The 24,732-nt window shown below is 44.9% G+C and overlaps 2 protein-coding genes across 14 annotated transcripts; one reads left to right on the forward strand and one right to left on the reverse strand.

The window, feature by feature from the left end:
* Window positions 1-1,316: 1,316 nt before the first annotated feature.
* On the forward strand, window positions 1,317-14,172 carry LOC136049584 (cyclin-dependent kinase 11B). Of its 12 annotated transcripts, XM_065737947.1 has the most exons (20): window positions 1,317-1,376; window positions 1,709-1,804; window positions 1,910-2,025; window positions 2,275-2,402; window positions 2,935-3,073; window positions 3,188-3,318; window positions 4,373-4,495; window positions 5,470-5,565; window positions 5,665-5,814; window positions 6,563-6,628; window positions 7,146-7,342; window positions 7,631-7,721; window positions 9,577-9,698; window positions 9,900-10,005; window positions 10,606-10,727; window positions 11,158-11,265; window positions 11,795-11,911; window positions 12,188-12,336; window positions 12,458-12,647; window positions 13,073-14,172. In XM_065737947.1, exons 2-20 carry the CDS (start codon window positions 1,796-1,798, stop codon window positions 13,163-13,165), a joined length of 2,253 nt encoding a protein of 750 aa, XP_065594019.1. In that variant the 5' UTR covers window positions 1,317-1,376; window positions 1,709-1,795; the 3' UTR covers window positions 13,166-14,172. The 12 variants fall into 12 exon arrangements, with proteins under 12 accessions (XP_065594019.1, XP_065594013.1, XP_065594015.1 ...); XM_065737941.1 differs by lacking the exon at window positions 1,317-1,376 and having other exon boundaries at window positions 1,664-1,804; XM_065737943.1 differs by lacking the exon at window positions 1,317-1,376 and having other exon boundaries at window positions 1,664-1,804; window positions 7,167-7,342.
* Window positions 14,173-16,332: 2,160 nt separating this feature from the next.
* On the reverse strand, window positions 16,333-24,178 carry MMP23B (matrix metallopeptidase 23B). Of its 2 annotated transcripts, none has more exons than XM_065737954.1 (8): window positions 23,903-24,178; window positions 21,911-22,056; window positions 21,075-21,214; window positions 20,082-20,249; window positions 18,951-19,115; window positions 18,517-18,627; window positions 17,557-17,683; window positions 16,333-16,870 (listed from the first exon to the last, which is right to left on the reverse strand). In XM_065737954.1, the coding sequence occupies exons 1-8, from the start codon at window positions 24,071-24,073 to the stop codon at window positions 16,696-16,698; spliced, it is 1,203 nt and encodes a 400-aa protein (XP_065594026.1). In that variant the 5' UTR covers window positions 24,074-24,178; the 3' UTR covers window positions 16,333-16,695. The 2 variants fall into 2 exon arrangements, with proteins under 2 accessions (XP_065594026.1, XP_065594027.1); XM_065737955.1 differs by having other exon boundaries at window positions 21,911-22,052; window positions 23,903-24,056.
* Between the last annotated feature and the right edge of the window lie 554 nt (window positions 24,179-24,732).

Raw genomic sequence — 24,732 nt, forward strand, 5'->3', positions numbered from 1 at the left:
TTCGTGCTGCAGAGCTGGAAGGAGGAACCCCTCCCTTCCCACAGCTCCAGTCTCAGCAAATGGCTTTTTTGGCACAGCCCTCACTGAAGTGAACCGTGGACACGAGTCTGTCTCAGTGCGCCGTGAGCCACCGTTCCCAGCCACAAAACTAGCAGTGGGAAGTCTTTGTTGTTGGTGCAGTTGAAGCACAAAAGGGAAATATTTCATCCTGGCTGTATATTTACAGTATTAAAATGCAAATACACAGACAGACGTGCTCGCACTGTGTGAACAGTGCTGAAGTACACGTTTGCAGTTGCAGATTATCACCGAATCGGTGATTTTGGTGATGATGAGACAGGATGTCTGTATTTCTATCAGAGACCATTTTAATATCTGAATTTCCTGCGTTTCGTTACGTGTTTTTTTTTAATGAGGAAGTGAGCTTTTATTTTGTAGTGTTATTTCTAGGACTGCAGCATGAATCCTGCCTTTTGGGGACTTCAGGGTCATTGCCCTACATGCAGAGTATTTCTGACGTGTCCAGTTGTGTAAGGACTCGTGGGGTATCTGACAAAGCTGGAAGGGGACCGTGAGCTGAGGCTGCTCTGAGGATTCTTCCTTTTTTGGAGAAGTTTTGAGAGACATTTTGAGGTTAAAAGCCAACTGTTTGCCTTCCCTTTAAGGAAACCTTAACCAGAAACCGTCCCGTGGGCTTTTTGGTAACAAGATGAACAAAATGAGCTGATTTTTAATTGCTGCCTCTGTTTTGAAGGAGCGTAGCCTGGCATTAGAAGCCTGGATGGAGCATTCCCTGGGGTTAATAGGTGTGGGGAGTTCTTAGGACATTTCAGCTCCTGCTCACGTTTCCCGTGTGCTCTTCACGGGGCGGTCCTGCGTGGGCTGCCTGCTCGGAGCAGGGGGAGATGTCATGGCCGTGCGCTGTTTGTTCCGCTGTGAGGCTGTTCCGTTTGGGTGCATTGTTGTATATTGCTTGCAAAAACCTGTGGTCTGTGAAACGGAGATCTGCTTTTCGTTTTGGTTTTTCTTCGTGCCTTTCAAGAGCCCTGTGTATTTGGCAGAAAACCCACGTTTGTTTTGCAGCATGTTTTTACTCTCGCGGGTGGGGGGACACACAGAAGCGACCTTCTGGTTCTCGGCTCAGCCCTCCCCCAGCGGAGCGCCGCTCGGAGCTGAGGAGGACTCGTGCCGGTGGGGGCTGGGAGCGGCTCGAGCCGCAGCGGTTCCCGCCGTCCCCTCAGCGTCACGCCGCGCGAATAACGGCTCCGCGCGCGGCCCGCTCCTCACGGCCCCGCCCCGCAGCGCGACGCCATCAGCGCGCGGCGGAAGTGACGCGTTCGTGCGGCGCTGCCCGTCCGTGTCCGATCGCGGCGGCGGTGAGCGGGCCCGGCGCGGTGCGGGGCGGACGGGGGCAGCGCGGGGCCGCGGCTGCACGCGTGGGGCCGGGGCGGGGCCGGACGGAGCGCTGCGGGGGGGGTGGGGGTGTCCGAGTGCAGGGAGGGGATGAGTGCGGGCGTTAACGACAGCAGCGGGCGCCGCGTTTCCGTCCGTAACGTTTCGTTGTTTTTCGTTGGGTTTTTTTGTTTTGTTTTATTTTCTTTTCCTCTTTTTTTTTTTTTTTCAGAGCTTTTTTTTTTTCCTTTTTTTTTTCCCCCCCTTTTTTTTTTTTTTTTTTTTGGTTTTCGAAACTCCAATGGGTGATGAAAAGGATTCTTGGAAAGTGAAGACGTTGGATGAAATCCTTCAGGAAAAGAAGCGAAGGAAGGAGCAAGAGGAGAAGGCAGAGATAAAGCGCATGAAAAACGTGAGTGCTCCGCCGCCACTGCTGCTGTGCCGGGATACCCCTGTGCTCTTACCCCTCATCCTTAACCCTGCTTTGCTTCCACCCCTCGTCGCGTTCCTGTCGCAGTCGGATGATAGGGATTCCAAGCGGGATTCTCTGGAAGAGGGGGAGCTGAGAGATCACCGCATGGAGATAACGATCCGAAATTCACCGTACCGGAGGGAGGACTCCATGGAGGACAGGTAGTGCTCGGAGAGATGCCGCTCCTGGGGGAGAGAAGGGCTCAGAGTGCTGAGCAGAGTGCTCCAAAGTCCTGCGGGCGTGGGGTGTGGTGCTGGGGCAGCTCTCAGTTCATGCACTCCAGGCAGGGTTGGGCTGCTCCCCGGTGACATCGTACTTTGCTGAAGATTAAAGCACGACCTGGTGATTCTCGTAGTGTCATCTGTTGTGCGTGACCTCCCTGAGCTTATCTGTTTGTGTCTGTGTTGCAGAGGAGAAGAAGATGATTCCTTGGCTATAAAACCACCCCAGCAAATGTCACGGAAAGAAAAAACCCATCATAGAAAAGATGAGAAGAGGAAAGAGAAACGGAGACACCGCAGTCATTCAGCAGAAGGTGGTACTACACATTAATGCTTCTGCAGCTTCCTGGGGCTGAGCTGAGCGGGCCCTATATAGAGGAAATAGCAGGAATTACAGACTGGAGAAATCATATCAGATGGATGTGGCAAAATAAGTTAAATTTGATTTCTTTCTTTCCTCCTTAATTGTGTTCAGTGCCCTTCTGAGAGGGATAGAGGTCTGTGTGAGGGGACAGCAGCACTGGGACGCACAGTTTGCTTTTCTTGGAAGCCTGTGACGCTTCATTGTGTTCACACTGTGTCAGGGAGATGAGCTATTTGTACCCAGAAGGAAAGGAGCCAATCATCCACCGTGTATTCCTATTACTACGACCTTCTTTCTGATTTAATGTGAGCACTTGTATGAGCTCTTACAGTTACTTATTTACTGCCCTTTCAGATCAGGATTTTTCCATCAAGGATAGGAATATGCATGGGAATGTTTTATCCTCTCTACTCCACCCTTTCTGAAAGTAGGAGCACAAAACATTTTGAATGATAACTCTCCAAAATTCACTGTTGCCTGTTCAGGGAAACATGCCAGAGTGAAGGAGAAGGAACGGGAGCACGAGCGTAGGAAGAGGCACAGAGAAGAGCAGGATAAGGCCCGACGTGAGTGGGAGAGGCAGAAACGGAGAGAAATGGCGAGGGAGCACTCCAGGAGGGAGAGGTACGAGGCTCTTGCCAGTGACGTAGGATTGCCCTGCTCTTGGTTATGGAGAAACGGTTCTCTTTTATTTTGTACTGAACTGTAACTTAATGAAAGATAACAATTATCTTCCAGAGATCGCCTGGAGCAGCTTGAGAGAGAACGGGAGAGAAAAATCAGAGAGCAGCAGAAAGAACAGAGGGAGCAAAAGGAACGTGAAAGGCGAGCTGAAGAAAGGCGTAAGGAGAGGGAAGCCAGGAGAGAAGGTGATTATTGGTGTCTGAGAGCTGTTTGGAGTTAATGTCTGCTGCTGTGAGGGAATGGAGATGTAGAAAGCTTTTGAATTTAGGTTAATCCCAGAACTTATCAAAATAAAATAGGGTGGGAAGTCTGTCTGGAAAAAATAAATCTTTGAAGTTGTACACAGGGAAATAAAACAGTGCCCACTGCCAGCAGTGTGCTGGCTTTGGGGCTGGCTGGTAAGTCTCTGTTGGCCTGGCTTCCTTCAGAACAAGAGTTATGTGATCGCTGTAGTGTGTGTGTGTGTCATGATTGCAGTTGCTTCTGAACTCTGGCTGAGTCTAACCCAATTTGGTAGAGACCCAAGTCTCAACATAAATATAGTAAAGTTTGGGGATATAAATGGTATGGGGACAGGGGCAGGCTGTGTAAGCACTCCAGCTGTGTGTAAGGCTAATTGCTTGCCATCTAGGTTCAGATCACTTTTGTTTAAAGGACCTCTGTTTGTCCCAGCTGTCAGAGGTAAAAACCAAACCCAGTTTCTGTGCGCAATTGACAGAGTGCTCAAGAGTAGCAGAAGTCATTGTATTTATTGCTGTGCTTTGTGGTTCTGTTCATGCTGAGCAGCTCCTTTTTGTGTTTGATATTGACACTGGTCTTGGTCTCTTGTATCGAGCCTTCCATTTTAGCTCTTTATTGCTCTGAATGTTCTGTCAGCTGCTTCTAACCCTTAGCTGCTTTTATTCCTTCACGCATCTCCCTGGTTTGTCCACTTCTCTCCTGCCTTAACACCGTAGGTTTGGGCTGTGTGCTGTGTAGCACAGGGGTATCTTGCATCTGCTTGCTAAGTACAGCAGCACCTTTCTTTGTTTGGTCCAAACCCACATAGCATTGCACCTGAGGGAAATCACAGTCCTTTGCTCCTAGGTGCAGTTGTGTTCTGCTTCCACCCCTCCCCACTGCCATTTATTCTGTAAGGAAAAGGAAAAAATCTGCAGAGCAGGTGGTTGTGGTAGACTGAAGTCTTCTAATTAGGGCAGGGACGTTTAACAATTTTTGTTTTGGTTTTGTTTTCACTAGTTTCTGCACACCATAGAACAGTGAGGGAAGAATATGGAGACAAAGTGAAAATGAGACCCTGGAGTCGCAGCCCATTACGACAGCAGAGAGACAAGCCCGAGCAAGCAGATAGCAGGAAACCAGGTAGCATTTGCCACCTCAGTGTCATTGCCTGGGGGCTAGCAGCTGTTCTGGGGCAGAGGTTAATTTTTAGTATTAAACATAGATATCCCTGGAACCATATTGGAAGCATCAGCCATGGTGGCGTGCTCGTGGACGTTTTGAGAATGGGGGCACATGTTTCTAAAGCAGTGCTGGTTTTATTTGTTTGCAGATTGAAAAGGGATTGTTTGCACTAACTCCACTTGGAGTTGTTCTCAGGAAATAAGCTACCTTAAAAGTCCACCTTACAGGGAACGATCTAGTCCAACTGTCACTAACTGTTGCATGGTAGGAGCAAAGCAGTGCTTAAGGCAGTGTTCTGGTTAGATGGTGAGTTTTGTTTTCTGAGATAGAAAGTGGTCCTTTCCATAGACCATAGGAGGTCCCAAAAGTGAGCAGAGAACCCACGTGCTTGGTGTAAGAGTGTCAATGGTTCAAGAAGAAAAGCTCTGTGTCTGCTTTGTTCGTGTGTACAGCTGTGAAAATGGTTGTAACTCCTTGAGGTAATGCACAGTGCCATCAGCTCCAGGCCCAGGCAGGCAGACAGTGACCCTCTGGTCCCATCTGTCAGCATTTATTTGCATATGCAAAACACAGTGTTGGACTGCGATAGAAACGCAGATTGCAGTGCTGTGTGAGTGTACATCAGTGGGGCTCTGTGTTGTGGTCATGTTTGTTATATCGTGTTACACTTGTGGGTTTTTTAGTATGTCATGTTTTAAATAAAAAAAGCCAGCACTGCACATTTTCGGCTGTTGATCCAGCACCACTGCAGTTCAGGGAAGTGGTTTTGAGCTTCTGAGCACACTGAAATGTTTTGTTTGCTCAGTGTGTATCTGTGAACATTCAGCACCAATTTAATGACCAGAGAATGTAGATATCCAGGCATTCAGAGTCTTAAAAATAGAAGTGAAATTCTGTTGGCACCTTGGTTTTGATTCTTATGGTCTCAACAGTGAAAGAAGAGAAACCAGAAGAGAGAGACCCTCTTTCAGACTTGCAAGACATCAGCGACAGTGAGAGAAAAACAAGCTCAGCTGAGTCTTCATCAGGTAACTAAATGCAGCATAGCAGATGCTCGTTGGGCAGCTGTCTGCTGAGGAAGCACTGTTACTCCATAGTGCATCTCATTACTGTGTATTGGTCCTCAGCGGAATCAGGGTCGGGCTCAGAAGAAGAGGAAGAAGAGTCGAGCAGTGAAGGATCTGAGGAAGAGGGAGAAGAGGAGGAGGAAGAGGAGGAGGAGGAGGAGGAGGAGGAGACGGGGAGCAATTCTGAGGAGGTGTCGGAGCAGTCAGCTGGTGAGCACCAGGACACAGCTCCTTACGTGGGCTGGTGGGGTCTTCTGGTTTTTCTTTGTTTCTCATTCTGTGTTTTATTTGAATGTTTTCCTTTTCTCCTAGTCTAGGATAGGCTGAGACCTCACAGGTCAAGATAACTAAAAAGAAAAAAACAAGTACAAGTCATATTCTATCCTTTTATATAGAGGTAATGCCAATTATTTGTCTAAGACACCGGATTAGAGAACTGAAAGCCGTTTTTGTCTTCCTGAGTGGTGTAACACCGTTTAAATGATGCTGTGTTGCACAGTAACAAATGCTTTGTGGAGAACACTCTGTGGGGGTGGTGACATACAAATATCTCTGCTGTTTTGAATGGTGTCAGTTGCAAATGCCAGATTTGTTTTCATGCTTGTTACAAATATTTGAACATAATAATCATTTAAAAAAGGTTTAGTTAAAAAATCTTGGAGCTGTTGCTGTCATTATGTAGTACAGAAAAGGGCCCAGTAGGCTGCTGTGGCTGGGAGTGCTTCCTTAAAGTCCATCAGAAGGACTGGGCAGACATTCAGCAGTTTCCCAACCGATGCTGTTGAGTTTGAAGAAGCTTTTGTTTCCCAAGTGAAACAGCAGATGTGCTGTCACTAGGCAGTGGTGCAATTAGGCAGTGGTGGAACAGGCATGATGAGTGAGGAGAGTGCTCAGTCTGCACTGCAAGGAGCTCCACACGTGTTAGGCTGATCCAGCTGAACTTGGTTCTGTTTTGCAGAAGAGGTGAGCGAAGAAGAAATGAGTGAAGAGGAAGAGCGGGAGAATGGAAACCACATCCCAGTTGGTACAATGCAAATACTGAACGTGTCTCTGGCTCTGTTTGTGCAGTCACATCTGTTTCTAAGAGTGTTTCAAATCTATTTGTTGGTGCAGTTCTGCCATGGTTCTGAGGCACTGTGTGATGTCCGAATCAGAAGGGCTTTCCAGGGTCTAAGTTCAGTGCAAATCAGACCCTGTTCTAACGAGGAGATATTTCCTTCTTCCTCATTTTGGGTTCCTTGCTTTTTCCTCTCACCAGAAGAGCTTTATGATCAGAATGAGAGATACAAGGTCTCTTTTTCTCATTCTGTTAGCATAAAGATTTCTTTTTCTGACGTGCTGTGTTCATCTGAAGGTTGCATGTATGTGATGGTGACCTGGAGCGTTTGAAAGCGTCGTCTCTGCAAACAGAAGTTCAGTTTCTTTTCACTGAGCTTCACTTGCAGGAGTTGCATACCTTCTGTCTCACAGCCATCAGTTTCTCACTTCCCTTATTTGTCTAATGCTGAACTTAACTGTTGTGAAGGACTCTCTCTTTCCAGGACTGATTCTGACTTTTAAAGTTACAGAGTCGAGGTTTGATCGCGATTCAGCAGGCAGCGAGGTGGAGGAAGAGGAGGTAGGGGAGGGCAGCCCCCAGTCCAACGCCATGACTGAAGGGGACTACATCCCTGACTCCCCAGCTTCCTCCCCTATTGAACTGAAGCAGGAGCTTCCTAAGTACCTTCCTGCCCTTCAGGTAGGGGATCTCTTAAGGATGCCTGGAAACGTTATAGGCAAATGGGTTTCATTCAGATGGGAAACACGTGTTTGCAGTAGTGTTCATGCACGAGGTGATGGGCAGAATACGTCCTGGTGATTCATTATTGCACACAAAATGCACACCTGTGTGTGGCATTGGTGCTTCTGTTGGTAAACTGTCCCTGTTCCTGTGAAGTTGCTTCGGTTTATCTTACATCTTGTTAAACAGTTGAGTGCAGTGCTCCTGCGGACGCGTGAGGAGTGAATTCTCTCTCTGTTTTCTCAGGGCTGTCGTAGTGTGGAGGAGTTTCAGTGTTTGAACAGGATTGAAGAGGGAACATACGGTGTGGTGTACAGAGCAAAAGACAAGAAGACTGGTTCGTATTGTGTGCATGCTATTAACAGTCATAAATGCCATCCTGGTGAGAAACATTTTGCTGAAGGTGTATGTTACTGTGACAGCTCCTGTCACTTGTGGGGGTTGGTATCAAGTTGAGATTTGGGGAAAATAGCCTTATTTGCACATCCTGGGAACTGTGGATCAGTGCTCTGCAGCACTGCCCTGTTTTGCTGTTCTGAAGCAGCTGTGTTCAGGTGCTGTGTTGTGCATTTCTGCAGGCTGTTCTGTTGCATCACCTCCAGGGGAGCTTTACAAATTCAGCTTCCCAATAACTTTACAGGGAGTGCAGAAGGAGGTCTGGGGTAGAGTGGGAAGTACAGCTGGGGTTTCTTGTCACACAGATTGCATTTGAAGCACAAAGCTGATGTCTGCATCAGTCTTCTGCCTCAAGAAAGGGGAAAACTGTAATAATTTTTCTTGTAGCCAATTTCTGCTCCTGTCGTAGGTGTAGCTTTAGGTCTGCAGTTATGCAAACTGTAGTTCTGCACCTCACATTAATGTACAAAATCTCTAAATATACTTTGCTCCTTCTCAGGGACACCGTATGCTTTTTCTTAGGATATGGATTTTGACATAAGTTTTGCTTGCAGCCATTTGAGTTCAGAATTAATTTCTGTATCAGTCATGACACCATAGAACTGCTTAACTTGATTTCACTTGCTGGTCCATTAGGCAATTATTTCTGGTTTGTGATTTGCTGCAGTTAACGTGGATTGGTCAGTGGCTTTGAAATGAGTGTGCCACTAGGTGCCCCTCTAAGCACAGCCACTGCTTAGAGCATTCCCAGCAGCAGTGCTCTGCGTGCCACGAGTGTATAGGGCACTACATTGCTGCGGAAGAAATTTCATGTACAAGTGGATTTCTGTTTTGAAAACTCAAAATTCGGGTCTGGTCCATACCAGTAAGCATCCTGTGGGAGTGACTGCATGCCCTGGAAGATGGGAACCAACACGGGGTCACTCGTGGGTCCTCTTCCGAGCCCAAGTGGAAGAAATGTTTGGTTGGGTGCTGTGGCAGAAGTGGCATTAGAGCAGCTTCCCTGTTCCCTTGGAAAAAAGTAATGTAAGATACAGTCTGCTCTGTTGGCTCTGACCTCAGTTTCCCCCCCGATGTGCTGCTGTTTTGCATGTGGATGTTTTGAAAGAGCACAGAGGTGCAGTAAATTAAATATCTGTGATTTGAAGTGGAGGTGGCAGATGGTGAAGAGATGTGTGACCAGAGCTGCGTTCCAGAGCCAACTTTGACAGTTAAACAATGGTTATTCTCAGGTCCAGCTGACAAGCTGTGATGTTGGCAGTGGGGTTAAATTCTGGATGCCTCCGTTTCTGTTTGCTTTAGAATAATGTGACCTTTTGATCCCCTCTGGGGTGTTTTTTCTGACGTCACTCATTCACTGGATAAGTGCCATCAGCTCCTTCTTCTGTATCTCCCTCGAGGCCATCCTGAGCTGACACAGCCATTACTCTGCAGTAACATGCAGATATACTGAAATAACTCACTTGGGTAACACTTTGAGTAGTGGACACTTTTTTCAGTGTCCAATCAGCTTTAGCTGTAGTGTCTTTCCAGGTGAGTTATGTTAGGATGCACTAAAACCCACAATGCAGCTTTTGAATTGTTATTGTGGGTTTTCTTTCCTTCAACTTGGCAATCTTTTTTCAGTTTGCTTTTGTTTTTGCTCTGTTAATGCAGTCTGACTCTGCTAATGTCTCAAGTAATGGTTTCCATTCAAATACATTACAGTAGTAAAAGAAACTGGGAAACCTCTTGGCATGTATTTTATTAGCTATGTGACGGGGAGTCTGCAGCTAATAATTCTCTTCTCTTTGCAGATGAAATCGTGGCTCTGAAGAGACTGAAAATGGAGAAGGAAAAGGAAGGCTTCCCCATTACTTCTCTCAGAGAAATAAATACTATTCTGAAAGCACAGCACCTAAATATCGTCACTGTCAGAGTAAGACCAGCTACCTTCCATCTCCTAGGATTTTTGTTTTTGAAATGTTTCCTGCTGGCTTTTAACTTGCCTTGTAAAAATGATAGCGTTCCTAGCAGAGCTTGGTAGTGTACCACCCATAAAATAAACGGGCTCGTCTGTACAGAGTTGGATGTGTTGCAGGGATCAGCTGTGTTTTGATGGCTGTTCTTGTGCTTTTAGGAAATTGTTGTAGGCAGTAACATGGATAAGATCTACATCGTTATGAACTACGTGGAACACGATCTCAAGAGTCTGATGGAAACAATGAAACAGCCCTTTCTACCAGGTACTGCTGGCCACAGTGTCCTCTACTTGTCAGAAGTGGAAAACTGACCTAGAAAGACCCCGTTCCCTTTGGGCTGCACTGACATCAGTGGCCTAGCTTGCATGATGACGTCCATGGCCTCGGAATGTCCTCTGAGTGTTCTTTGGAATAGAGGCTGCTGCTGTCTTGCTGTCCAATTTGATTCTACTGATAGAGGTTAAGAGAGGGAGGTCAGCTGGCAGTGCTGGGACGTGCAGTGATGATAGGCTGATGAATCCAGCTGGCATGCTCAGGGTGAAATTGAGGTTCAGATGTGAAATTGAGAGGGGAGTTTCCCCTGTGAACACTGTGATTTATTTTTGGCCAGTTCCCATGTTGAGAAGTATTAATTTCTGAGCGTTATTTGGATGCATTCCAGCTATCCAGACTGTACTAGCAGCTCTTTGGGTCTGGTTTTGTTCTGTGACACAGTTTTATACTTCAGGCTTTAGTGTGCTTCTAATGTGACATCTCCTTTCCCCCCAACTCCGTCCTTCTTCTCTAATTTAAAAGAAAAAAACCAAACAACTGAAGACAAGACTTCTTATTTTAAATGTATTTGGCTTCTTTTAATCACTTCAGGTGAAGTGAAAACCTTGATGATTCAGTTACTACGAGGAGTCAAGCATCTTCATGACAACTGGATACTTCACAGGGACCTGAAAACTTCCAACCTGCTGCTCAGCCATTCAGGCATTTTAAAGGTAAGAACTCTATGAAATTCTCCACACTTAGGAGTGCAATATTGCAGAGCTATGCTGCATTATAGCAATGTTAGGAGCTGGTCAGAACGTTCTGCATTAGTCTTTAAAGGTGTGTAGTTCTTAAAACTTGCAGTTGTAAAACAGTGAACTTTGTAATAGGTACAGAAACTGTGTTGCCACAGCTCTTAAGATCTGTGCTAGAATGTGACTCATAAGCCTGGTATGGTGAGTGCTGAATTCCTCCTAGCACAGTTGTGAAGTCAGAGCTCTTCCTGCTGTGTGACAGTGCCATTAACCTTGTCTGCACCAACATCTGTGTGGCTGTTTTTGAAGGCTGCCCACACAGTAGCCAGAATGGCCAGTTCCTATTGGTGCTGTCTGTTGGTGTGGTCAGTGCTGATAACACTGCTGATAACTGATTTTCATTCAGGTTGGAGATTTTGGATTGGCCCGAGAATACGGGTCCCCACTGAAGCCTTACACCCCAGTGGTTGTGACACTTTGGTACAGGGCTCCAGAGCTGTTGCTTGGTGCCAAGGTATGCCTCTCTTTATTCTTCCGGGAGCTAAAGGATTGACTATTCAGACTAACTTCATCTTCCAGTTCATGAGCAGAGTACGTGTGCTTGATTCTTTAGGTTGATTTAGGAGTGGAAATTCTGAAACTTCAGTTTTATTTTTCCCAGTAACAAAGCTAAAAAGGTTTCGCCTTCCTCAGAGGATGGGTGGGTGTCAGATTGAGCTGTTCTCCTTCAGACTGCTGCTGGGGCAGTGCTCGTGGACTTCTCAGGGACTGCTGGGAACTGTCTCTGTCATGAAGCAGCGAGATTTCTTTGTCATGGTCTGAAATTTCAGGCACAAAGAACAGGATGAGGGACTGTGAACGCTGTGGCAACGTTCCCTCCTGGTTACCTCTTCTGTTACTGAAATCTGGGCAAAATCATTATGGCTTTGGAGAGCTTCAGTGCCACGAACCACGCCAAAAAACAGCCCCAAACGCTGCACTGCCACTAGAATACCTCGTTACATTATTTCTCTGGTTTTATAAAGTATATTCTTCCTTTGCAGGAATATTCAACAGCAATAGACATGTGGTCTGTTGGGTGTATCTTTGGAGAGCTGTTAACTCAGAAACCGCTGTTTCCAGGGAAGTCAGAAATTGATCAGATCAACAAAGTTTTTAAGGTAACATTTTAAAAACCTTTCTGTTCTCACTGGCTGGTTTTAGAGGCAGTTGTATTGGAGCAGTAAGAAAGAGAAGTGCTTGTTGTAGAGATTCAGCCTTAATGAAAGGCTCACTACTTTGATTTTCTGTTCTACAGCATCAGTGGTAGGTGAAGAGAATGTTTTGTGTTTCATCAGTTTTCTCTGGATATTTATCAACTCCTGTAGCTAAATCATGAATGAGCAGAAGGACTGCACTCTGGAATGAGTTTATTAAAGAGACATTTTAATCTGTAGGATCTGGGTACTCCAAGTGAAAAAATCTGGCCCGGTTACAATGAGCTGCCAGCAGTGAAGAAGATGACATTCACAGAATATCCCTATAACAATCTACGCAAGAGATTTGGAGCGCTCCTCTCTGATCAGGGCTTTGATCTGATGAACAAGTGAGTGCAAGCTCTCTGAATTCGGAAGAATTTATACCTTTGAGGCTGAAGATGTTCTCCTTTCTGCCCAGCTGTCTTTTGTCCTCTCTCCTAATTCATTGTCTTCCTGAATTCTTTTCAGTTTTTTGACGTACTACCCAGCCAGAAGAATTACTGCTGAAGATGGTCTCAAGCATGAGTATTTCCGAGAGACTCCCCTTCCCATTGACCCCTCCATGTTTCCTACGTGGCCAGCCAAAAGTGAACAACAAAGGGTGAAACGTGGCACTAGCCCCCGACCACCCGAGGGAGGCCTTGGCTACAGTCAGCTGGTAAGCATCGCTGACTCCCACTGTGCTGGAACAAAACCAGTGTTTGGAAAGGGACCTGTAAAATACAAGGCTGCTGCTCTTTGATGTGTGGGAATTGGGCTGCCAATTTTGAGGAAAAAGCTGGCCAAAAACAGGCCCTCTGAAGTAGGGCATGGTACTGTCTCAAGTGCCTTAATTATTAGCAGCTTGTTAACGATTCCGTGTCTCAGCGTGGACTGTGACACTGTGCAGCTGTTGGGCCTACTGTAATAGCAACAGAAAGAGCACAGTCTGTATCAAACTGAGCTACAGTGCTGCTACATCAAGTATTTTCTTACCATCTTCTCCTACAGCTACTTCAGGGTTCGTTCTTTGTTTTTATTTGTGTGTTGGAGAGGTGAACGTGTGTGCACAGACACCAATAAATGAACTGTGTTCATCCGCAGGGCGACGACGATCTGAAGGACACCGGTTTTCATCTGACCACCACGAATCAAGGAGCATCTGCTGCTGGGCCTGGCTTCAGCCTCAAGTTTTAAACTCAGTGTGAAGGGGGAAAAAAAAGAGAAGCGTTCACGTGAGTGGATTTCTGAGTGCCCCAGTTCTGTTCTTCACGGCAGGGAGAACTGGTGTCTTTCACAGGGGTAAAGTCAGATGGCATCCCAGATTCAAAGACTTTTGCTGGGTCTGGAGTATAACTGCTGCATTCCATTAGAGGACTGGAATTAACAGGAAGAGCCAAGGATTGTTATAAAATTGACAAAGGAAAACTTGAAGTACAATCCTTGAACCATTTTTTTTTTCTTTTTTGTTGTTCTTGCTGTTTTCTCCTTGTAAATTTGTAGAATTAAAATACATTTTTAATTGTTTAACAGCATGAAGGATGTCATTTCTTCACATGCAGAAAACGTGGATGTTGGTGGTATTAAGTCTTCTACAGTGGAAACGTGAAGATTTTTTTTTTTATCCCTCTTTCCTCCCCAGTCTGTGCTGACATTATATAGCTCTTGTCAGTCCAGCCAAAGAACCTTCATATGTTTTTGGGGTAAAGTTACTTCTATGTGTCTGAGCATATTGTTTGGTCAAGAAATCGTAATGTTTAAGCTGTTTCTCTCCTGTTGTGTACCTTGGAGAGATGAAGCTGGGTGAGGCTCAACACTCAGTGATGTTTTTGAGTGCACTGCTGGTTTGATGTGTTGTATAAATGTATTTACAATGGCACTGGAGCAAAAAAATGTACTATATTGTTTTATAAATCAAACAAATTAATAATGAAGCTTTATTTTCTAGAGAAACTTCTTTTTAAAATGTCCTTTTTCCATAGAAATAACAACTTTTCATTTTACTGGTTGTATATTGCCATATTCCAGTCTTTCCTCATCAGTGTCTTCTCAGTCTCTAATTTATAATGCTATCATCCTTTTCTGGCACAGGGAGATTTGGAGAATACTGGGGTGCTCAGGCAGTCAGAACTGGCTGTAAGTGATGGGCATTCCAGTACATTGTAAGAGCAGTGTTTTGGTGGTGCTGTTGTTCCTATTTCTCCTGGATGTGTTCTTATTTCTCCTGGATGAAGGCCTTGGATTCTGGAAGTACCAGAACTATAAATTTTCAAAGCTGTTTTGTGTGTGTCTGTGTGAAGTAGTGTTTTCTCATTGGGCCTGGTTGTCTTGTACTCATGGAGGAACAGTTGTTCTGGTTTACTAACTGAGGTACACATGGTTTTAGCAGAGTTTCTCTGTGCTGGGTAAAGGTAAAGAGCAGAAGCTTATTTATTTGTACTAAAGGATGTGAGAAGTGAAAGTGGACATAAAAGCTGAACTACTTTCCAGCAATGACATTTAACTACCTGACCAGGTGCAGCATACCCAGTTGGAAAGCATTTGCTCCAATGTGGGTTAACAAATCTGGACTTCTGTCTCTGAGAGGAGTTGTTTGCTTTAACCACCTTAATTTATGCAAAGGCAAGCAAAGAGACAATATCTTCAGGACTATTTCAGCAGGAACAGTGCAATAGAATTCAATTACTTTGAAATTATGTCATCTTAAATAAGTGATTTCAACCATGGAAAATCTGCAAAGATAAAGCTTTGAGAAAAACATGAAAGTTGTACGTGTGCAGTGTAATCACAGGGCAGTTGTAGGTTAGGTATTTATTTTATTGTTGGCTTACTGCAGTTTTTATTGTTATAAAATCAAAGTGTTCCAAGAGAAAGGCAGTTTTGTTGCTTACCTTGAGGGTTTCACCAAATCTGTGAGGTTTTCCATACCAGCAAATCTAATTTTCAGCAGATGGAAGCTGTCACACAGTGGTCCTGGACAGGAGATGGAGGGAGCTCCACTTTTTTTTTTTCTTGTCTTCTTCACAGAAATTCCTCTTTTTTTTTTTTTTTCCCAAGTTCCTTGAAGAATCTGTTGGGTTAGCCTTGAAATTGCAGCCAGAACTGATGTGCACAGTGGAGTGCTGGGCCATGCCATTTGTGTCTGTGGAATGGTGGACTGCAGAGCTGTCTCGTGGCGTGGTGTCTTAAATTGTGATTTTTTTTTTTCCCTGGTTTCTTTTTCCACTGGCCTTGAGGGCAGCAGCCAGTTTCTGAAGGTGGCATCTTACAGGACGTCCTGTGGCAAAGCAGGCCTGTAGCCATCAAACTCCAGCACAGACACTGCCAGCCAGAAGCACGGGGCAGGAGGAGAGATCAAGGGAGGTAAACAGCACAAAACTCAGTAATCATGATATTTTTTACAAGGCTGTGAAATGAAGGACTGTGGATCTGCTCGAGCATTAAGCATCCTGGCAGCTAAAGTGTTGTCATCCCCTGTGATGGCTACTGAAGGCTGTGCTCATCAGCTCATTGTTCTTGTTTCTTTCCTCCAAAGCCTGAAGACAGAGCTGCTTTAAGATGCTGAGATCCACGTGGTGTTAAATGGAGATGTGCACAGCTCGTGCTAGATGGCTGCCAGTAAAAGTACTGTCATTGCAATTGTACCAAACAAACTGTTCTTATCAGTTTCTTACTTTTCCCCTTGTGCTTTTGCTGTCCTAGTATACAGAGCTCTTCCTAGAATGCTGACCTATGCTCAATACATGAGATGCTTAAGGTAGGAAGAAATGTGTTTGAAGAGACAAGACAGCAAGTAAAAAGGGATGAATGGCTGCTTTAGTAGGCTGCTTTAATGCTGGACAAGGATCTTTCTTTCAGGTACTCATTAAATATAATGACTGTCAGGGTTTGTAACTGCACAAATGAATTCCCCACTGATAGTTCGAGTGCCCTGGGCTTTGCCTAGAAAACAAATTCCATTTCTCTTTTGGATGTGGTGCATCCACCTCACCTGATGGTGACTGGGCGTGTGATGGAAATGAGCTTACCTCTGTTGTAGGGGTCAAGAAGGCTTATTGATCAGACACCAAAAGGATGAGTTATGAGGAGCAGCAGATGGAGGGAGATGTTACGCTGGGCTGAGACTGCACAGATGATAAATACACAGCACAGGAAAGCAGGTTTGGGATGTGGAAGGGAGATACTCTGTGCACAGCTGAACTGAGTATGTATGTCAAAACGTGAAATGGAGTAAATCAGGTTTGCTGTGACCCTACATCTTCAGACAACTAAAAGAAAAAGTAATTCTTTCTTTTAACAACATTCTTGTAAACTTACATGTCATGATATAAAAAAAGATAAAGAACCACTTAGGGCGGATTACCTTCCCACAATACCTCTGATTCCATTGCAACAGAGCTGAGCCATCAGTCTGTTCATCCATTTGTTTGCTGAAGGGTTATGTTCTCATTTTTCAGCACTGATTGTTTTCACTGATCCAGGTTAACTGCAAAATCTTACACTTGATTTTTTTTAATTTCTTTTTTTAATTCTCTGTACAGCACATGCTTGATGCTTTACCTTTAAAACTAATTTGGAAGAGTTTTTTCCAGTAACAGAGTCCCAGAGTCTCTCTTGCTCAAGGTATGGAAGCAGCTGATTTAGAAGTTCATTTGCACTATTGGAGTTTAAATACAAAATGCTGAAGAAACGTTGTGAATTTGAAACAGAGAAGTTCTCATTCCTTGTTAATGTCTCAGTCTGATTCTCCAGGAATAAGTGGTCAAGATTCTTTCTTTTTTCTTTACTATACATGTGTAAGTTCCTTTATTAATTGCATTTGCAATGATGCTCATGTGATCCTCATTTAAGGATAAATAACCTGGATATGAGTATTCCAGAAGCTCCTTATCTTTATACCAGCTGTCATAAAAGAAATAATAGAAACTGAACTATAACAGATGCAGTGCAATGCAGCATGTGTTAGTGCCCTTCTCTCTGCTGCTGAGCTGTGCCTCAGTTAGGTGCACCACAGCACAGATCGACTTAGACAGCAAAATTTAACCTCTTTTGTCTCTTTCACATACATGATGGTAGTTGTAACAGGTTGTGCTGTCCTGACTACTTTAGGAGTTTGGATCTTACTGAAAACAAATGGGAATTTGGTTCCTGAGTCTAAACTAACCCATGGACTTGGATGTATTTCTCTCAAGTTCAGATACACTCAGAAATAACGTGCTCATTATTAAGAATGAACTGTGAATTAAATGGGTAAATTTGACACTAGCTTTTTGCAGAATTCAGCCCAGGGACATGGGCTAACAATTATCCTTATGCTATATATGTGTATTGGAGTTTATTGTTTTTCTTCTGCTGAGCTTACATCTGATAGTTCTGCTTCTGAAATAAATGTTTCACAGTGGAATAAACAGTATTTGCACATTCCCTTCCCACAGTTAGCCAGCCACCCCTCCTTCTGCTCAAGAGTGCCAAAAGCTGAACTGCACTCTGCTGTACTTCGTGCTGTCATACTTCCTTACTCTTTCTTCTTTGGGGTATTTATGCTGCAAAGTGTTCTAAAAGGTTAGAATAAATGACAGAGCACTTACTAAACTTTGCCTTTTTTATGGATGATCTTCTGTCCACAGCGGAAGGTGACGTTCCTGCCTTCAGAAACAGTCTTGGTTTTTGTCCTTGGTGGTGGCAGAGTAGGAGGAACTGTTGGAAATGGGAATTCTATCCACCAGAGAAAGAAAGTGTGACAGTTAGCATGTCTCATTATCAAGCTTCAGTCATCCCAAAACACTTTCACAGACTTAGGTTATAACCTGAGGAACTTTAAAGTTATTTGTTAAAAATGCCTCCCACGGAGCAGTTCTGGGATGCACATTTAACACTGCTGTATTTGCACATGAACAATCTTGTTCTGACAGTTGAATCATGTAACTGACAGTGATGGATGAAAATCAACTTGCCCACTTTGTGTATGTGGAGGAACAGAAGTTCAGTTTATGAACAGACTGTTACACTTTGTGTTTTTGTCATACAGTGCATCTTCTTCAGGACAGCAGGCATTATCTGAAGCTCAGTTCCACAGCTGTAGCAGCAGGAGGTGATTGTGCATCAGTCCCTTACCTGAATTTATAAAACTGAGACTAGGCAAGGTGATTAACATTGTCTCCTTTTCTGTGGAGCTGTGCCTGAGATTTTGTTTGGCTAGTTCTTGTCCCATCACTATATCAGGTACTGTACTGCATCTCTTATCTCTGAATCTGACACATCAGCATCTCAGCTGGGACATGAGATCAGAGACTGCCTATCCTTGGCTCAGTTAAATTAGGGACGAAAAGGATGGCTTCATGTTCTAGTCCACAAATAATTAAACAAACTCCGAGTCCATTTCCAAGCCTTTGATTTGGCTCAGATGTATAGGAGGATATCTCTGCTACACTTCTCCTTAGTACAGGGTGTGGCTGGTCACTTGCAGCCCCTGATCTCCAGTGTAGCAAAAGCTGCTTAGCTTTACCTCCTCCCAAACCCACCAGCATCCCAGAAGAGAAGTTAGGTACCGTAGCAGAAGTCGCAGGTGAATGGACAGTGCTTTTTCATCAGCTTCTCACGTTTCTCACAGAAACCCTTTCGTGCCCACAGTGGGCACATGAACAATCTGTCCTTGCATCCTGAAACAGGAGACGCAGTCCTCTGAGAAACAAACACATCTCACCCAAATCAGATTGTTCAACACAAATGGTAGTGCTGGGTGCGAAGGAATCTAAAACAGGGAGCATAATACAACATGATGCCACTACTAGAAGAACATGGAGCTAGATACTGTGCCACTTCATGCAGGAGCACCTTTTCATTTTGCATAAAAGGGAATCACATTCCTCCTGAGCACAGCTCAGTACTGAGTACCCAACGCCGTGGGAGCTCCGCAGGATTGGAGTGGCACTTCAGGCAGATGTATAAAGAGGAGCCCAGAGCACAACCCTCATTTCCTCACCATAAAGTCTGTGAATTCCCCAGACTTCATCTTGAGAGATGGTCTTTTTCCCAGTCAAAGTAGCATTGATGTGCATGAGAGCATTTGGGTTTTGGGAGTGCATGAGTCCTAAGGCGTGTCCTATTTCATGGGCTGCTACGTGTACCAGATCTGTAAGCCAAACACCTGGAAGAAAAATGGAAAAAAGCTAACTGTAGTGAAGTACATTTGCTAATCCCATCGTGAAGCCAGAAGAAGAATTTTTTTAGCACTTGGAAGGTGTGGCCTTATCAAAGGTTGCCAGTTTTAACTTTCCTGTAGCTATTTGGGTGTAAGCAGTCAAGAAATTATTTATCCGTGCTTCTAACTTCAAAGAACAGCTCTTGCCAGACTCAGAAGACTGTAAGGCTGATGACTGCAATGTGCAGCAAGCTCCCCTGGCTTCTCTGGGCAGCTTTCTGCTGCTTTGTTCCCACAGTGCTGAGCTGTAACTGGAAATGATGGCGAGTGAGATTGCTAGCTCCAGTCTGAAAAAGCCTCTGATTGACTCCTGCTCACAGGGTTGAACTGACGTTTCTCAGCAGTACCCTCAAGCCTCTTCCAGCAGAGATGGATTTTAACTGAAGGATGACTCACAAGAGGAGCTATTACTGACACCTACCCTGATATCTTGCATAACTACAGGCCACAATTCCTGTGTCAAATCCAACTGCTTATGGGAAGAAATAATCTGAAGGGGGCAGCTTGCATACGTGCTTAATTTATCAGTACATTAAATAGGAATCCTTGGTGGTTTTTTTTTTTTGTCTCCTGAAGATTTCTCCTAAACCTTGCTGACGTGACTTGGAAGAACAGAACTTTCATTCTACTTTGCTTCCAAATTTCTTTAAGCCAATAGCTGAGCTAGCTCAGCTTTGGGAAGAGAAGCAGTCATTATTAACTGGTATTAAGTCACCCTCACACTCTCCTGCCTTCTGAACCCAGAAGTGCTACTGTGGTTTCACAGAGGTGGCTGAACTGTATCAGCTGCATAACTACGTCCATGTAAAAGAATGGAGCTGCCATGAGAGAGAATCAGTGGGAGAAGTGGCACTTGGGACTAAGATATAAATCCTGCTGGCACTGTTGTGTTCTCCCAGAGACAGGTCTTACCTTTCTTCCAGCTGAACCGGGTATTTCCTAATATCCAGTATTCATGGTCATCAAAATGGATTTCCCCGTTGGGTGGGAAGAAGGCATGGGCAAGTTCCCCTGTTGTTCCATCAAAGCAGTGGTGAATGAGAGACTCCAGACAGTCTGTGTGATTGATCGAGTAGAAGCCTGCAAAAAGGGAACAGATTTAGTACATCTAGCAGGGTAGGACAGACATCTGTAAACTTGTGGTTTACTAACTAATCTCTTGCTGTATCCCACACTTTCCAACTTATATACACAACAGGAAAAATCAGTGCAAAGCAATTGCAAGGAAGAAGGGCTGTGATGCAAACTGGAATCAGCTCTGCAAAGACCTTGGATCTACAGCTGTCTCTGATGCACATAAACCAATCTACTTTTCAGAGAGGAACACAGAGCACTTTTTGCAACATCACAAAGAAACTTTGAGGTGTTTTTTTTTTGAGTGAAGTTGGACACTGAGATGATAACCCCAGAATGTAATCACTCAACTTGAAACACAAATAAACGGAGAGCCACAGAGTTGCAGCTGCTTGCTGTCCTTTTGCTAGCATCACAATAGCTTCACAGCACACACTGCGGCCACTGGAATGGGGCCACCTGGAGCTCACAAGTGGCTGCAGGACAGGCCCCTGACAGCACATCATGTGCTTGAAAGCAGTGTCATGCAACAGCAGGCTGAAGAGCAAATTGCGAAACAATGGAAAATCTGCTCGTTATTTCAATATCGTGGCCATCTGCACAAGAAATAATTATTGCACACAAGCCATAAATCCCAGGAAGAATTTACATCTGGGTTTGAGACTGAGCAGATAAGACCTCAGCACTAACATATTTCTAGGCTTGAGAAAGACAGGAGGTAACTACTGTGTAGTGATGGGGGAGGGCAGAAGGAAGAGGAGGAGAAGAGACACAATTCCAGCCATGGGATGGGAGGGAGCCAGCAGGCACACAGCAGTCCTGCAGCCTCACCTATTTTCAGGTCACTGTGTACATGGCGTGGCACCTCTCTGAAGCTGAATGGTGAAACCTCACTCCACATTCGGAAGGCAGCCGCCAGTCCCTTGCGCGTGTCCCTGGCGGTTATGAGGTTTCTCGGGAAGGACAGGATCCTGAAGGAACACAGAATAGCATCAGGAAAATGCTGTTCCTGCCCCAGACATCATTTGAATGCTCTCTAGGCTGCAGCAGACAATCGAGTCCTTCCACTCTCTTAATGGGTTCAAAACAGGAGTAGCTTGGACTAGATGTTAAGGATATTTAACAAAGCCCCCACCGGGACTAACTTACTCATGGAAATTCTCTATGACCACATATCTTCTGAACTTAAGCTTTTGTTCTCCTTCTAGCACATCATTTTAGACAAGGCTCTTTTGGAAAACCATTTCAACCCTAACATCTACTAGTTCCACTGCAGTGTTGCTACAAATTGAAGCAGCTGCATTTCAGCAGCACCAACAGACTGCAACAGCAGCTTTTCTCAACGATGATTTAAGTTCATACAGAGCTCTAAAAACAGCAGCATGGCAGAACTAGGAGTCAGTTCACTAACTGCTGAGGGCAGTTCCAGCTCTGGGAAACACATCTGTCTGAAGCCTGAATCTGTCCCAGACAGTCTCAGCCTGCAGTAGCTTCTAATGCAGTAAGGATGCTTCACACAGCCCACAGCCAAGGTGGAGCATTTGTAGAAACACTTCCTACTTTAGAGTGGTTTCAGGAGCTATGCAGTCACTGACAAAAGGATTAGCAATGTTATGGTTGATAGCCATGCCCACAGCAAAAAAAAAATCCTCAATGCAAGTCCATACTTGTAGGTCAGGTTGAAGTGGTCCCATTTCAGGTGTCCAGGTGTGATCGTGTATCGCTTTCTCCGTGCTGGAGGCCGAGGAGGGAAGGCTGGGCTGTGCAAAGCAGAGGCACTCACTTTACAGAGACCTGGTGATGTGGTGTCTTCCTTAAAAGAAAAAAAAAAGGAGGTTGAAAAAGGTGGGAGAGACTGCAGGATTAAACAGCGTAGAAGTCAAACTACCAGGTATGGGGCATTGGGAGGCTGGGGAGCACAACCTGTACTCCCTCAAAGGTGTCCAGGAGATGAGACTTGGCAAAGCAGGCCTGCTCTGAGCACACTGAACGAAACCAAGACAGAGCAAAAGAGGGGTGGTACTGTGAGGAGTTCCTGGGGCACTCCTGAGTGCTGGATCACAGAGAGCAGACCGTGGTTCCCTGGAGCTGTTGCATAACTCCAGAATGGGGCACTGCTGCCACTCCTCTCCTCTCGGAGCACAGCACAGGCAGAGCACAAATGAGGCCTCGCAGCTTCTGGCCACAGTTCTTCTGCAGCTCTTCCTGAAAAGCTCTCATTTCCTTTTCACTTCGCTATTGCTCTCCAGCCTAACCACAGAAGAAATGAAATACTGAATAAATGCATCAAACAGGCAACTCTTTGTGCTGAGAGCACTTCATAGAGCTGGACTGTGAATCTGAAATGCCTTCAAAGTAAACTGGAGCCCTGGAAACCCTGGAGTGTGCTTAAAGCCATCACATTTGGTGACACGCCTGACTCAAACTATATGAGTCTTTTAGTCCTGAGTAGCAGAGGAAAAAGAACAGGACCCAATAAGGATCTCTGGAAGTTTAACTGCTCTGCTTCCCCTTTTCAGCAAGAAGACACTGGCCATCTCTGGCTCATCTTTGCTCCAGAGGCACCAAGGCAAGCACGAAGCAGGATGTACAGTGGCAATGGTACAAAAGCAACACCAGTCTGAGTTTGCTCAGCCTCACAGCACATTCTACAGAAGGCAAGTTGTCTTCATTTCACACATGGAACAGCTGAAGCTTTGAGAGGCAAAACAGCACATCCCTGGCCTATGGCAAACCAATGGCAAGGCCAAGGAGCAACAGCTGCCAGGTGCTGCTGAAAATGCTCCATGACTGCAGTCCTGACTGGTGAAAGGCTGAGGGACTGAATCTCAACAGGAGACTTCAACAGGAAACCAGTCTTCTCTGCTCATGTCTGAGCTGCACAATTGCAGCAGCACCAACACACACAGAGGCAGGTAAGGTCAGCATCCCTCTTCTGCATTATTCACCATGTGTAATCAGGCCTCCATTAATTGCACTGACTTGTAAGAAATGTCATTCTCTCTCTGGTCATGCAGTTCCCCTCCAAAACTATACAGTAACATAACTGTGACTCAGAACCAACTTAATAATAGCCCTGAATATGTGACACAGGTGAGGGATCTATTTGCCATAAACACAAGCAGCAGGAAGGGATGAAAGCACTTAAAATAATATTTTCTCTTTTTATAACTCAAAGCTAAAAGTGAACATTAAGATCAACTTCTGAGTGTCCCAGTTCCATCTGAATTCCAGTCTGTCCCACTATATGGTATTAATGAATAAACCTTGAAGGACAGTTGCTGTCACCTAACATAACTCTCAGTTTAGATCTTACAACCATAAGCCCAGCCTATGGAGTTCCTAGGAATCTCAGCTGCCACAGAAAGCAGAACCTATGGATGCCACATCACAGCAGGCTGGGAAAGCAGAGGTACTCAGGACAGCTATAGCTCTGATAGAGCTTTTGTGCACACATCCAATTTTACTTAGATGCATCAGTACCTCTTAGAATCCCTTGCATAAAGGGGCACAAATAAACAAACACATCTGCTTGCCTTGACAGTTACTTGCATATTGGTTAGACTGCTTCCTGAATTTATCATTCTTCTAAAAAGAACACACACACCTGATATGCCCACTCCCCTCCCAAGCTCCTGAGGATCAGATCCTTCCCCTACCTGACTTTTCTGAACTGCAGCTCCAGCTGGATCTCCTGCAATAGCCAGCAAAGCCACCACGGGGAATATGCATAGGAATCCCACAGCGGTTCTGTAGCCATTGCTCTTTTTACTGTCCTCTGAGAGGAAGCTCTTCTTTCTGTCAGCAGAAAGTTGTTCTATTGGATCCATGTCGTTCTTTACCACTTTTTAGAGGAGATGAGACAGACACTCAGACATTCCCTTCGCAGAATGCATTGGTAATCCTTTTGCTCACAGATGCATGTGGAGCATTTCTGAGGAGTCCTGCAATTACTGCCAAAGCTGTGCAGAACCACTAGTTTCAAAAAGCTCTCTCTCTCTCTCTCAAAAAAAAAAAAAAGAGAAAAAAAAAAAGAAAGCAGACTTTACATTAAGCTGCTTTCCAATGTGCCAAAGATTCTCTCGGCCTCTGCCAAGTCGTATCAGATTACTGCAGCTGAAAGTTGGGCTGGCAGAGGAAAAGCAGCAAAGTGAAACAAGCTGGGATGGCCATGAACTCTCCTCTTTAACTGACTGTATAATCAACACAAGACAAATCTGCAGTTGTCAGCTTTATGTAATGAAAAAATTGGGGGAGGGGGCAGAAAAAGGAATCCAGAAGCCAGCATCACGCCCCTGGAATGCCTGATCAGGGATGCTTCATGGTAGAGGAGCTGTCATTTGTCAGAGGCTGTCCTCAGGAGCAGAATGAAAAATGAGATGCTGTGCAAGAGCAGGCATGCTTTCTTCAGTCAGGAAATTTTAGTCAGGGAGTTTACAAACTCAGATAAAAGTGAACATCAACTCCCTCATCCACAGAACTTGGCTAT

Source organism: Cyrtonyx montezumae, unplaced genomic scaffold, assembly GCF_038088225.1.
Source record: "Cyrtonyx montezumae isolate F1298 unplaced genomic scaffold, pur_monq_1.0 scaffold_21, whole genome shotgun sequence".
Lineage (NCBI taxonomy): Eukaryota > Metazoa > Chordata > Aves > Galliformes > Odontophoridae > Cyrtonyx > Cyrtonyx montezumae.

Bases quoted from the DNA above. Each gene is read 5' to 3' on its own strand.
- LOC136049584 (XM_065737941.1), top strand. From the start codon at position 1,694: ATGGGTGATGAAAAGGATTCTTGGAAAGTGAAGACGTTGGATGAAATC. The intron at 1,805-1,909 runs GTGAGTGCTCCG...TTCCTGTCGCAG, and splicing joins AGATAAAGCGCATGAAAAAC to TCGGATGATAGGGATTCCAA. The intron at 2,026-2,274 runs GTAGTGCTCGGA...TCTGTGTTGCAG, and splicing joins GAGGACTCCATGGAGGACAG to AGGAGAAGAAGATGATTCCT.
- MMP23B (XM_065737954.1), bottom strand. From the start codon at position 24,073: ATGGATCCAATAGAACAACTTTCTGCTGACAGAAAGAAGAGCTTCCTC. The intron at 20,250-21,074 runs GTGAGGCTGCAG...CCCTTTTTGCAG, and splicing joins ACACAGTGACCTGAAAATAG to GCTTCTACTCGATCAATCAC. The intron at 19,116-20,081 runs GTAAGACCTGTC...TTTTTCTTCCAG, and splicing joins CCGGTTCAGCTGGAAGAAAG to GTGTTTGGCTTACAGATCTG.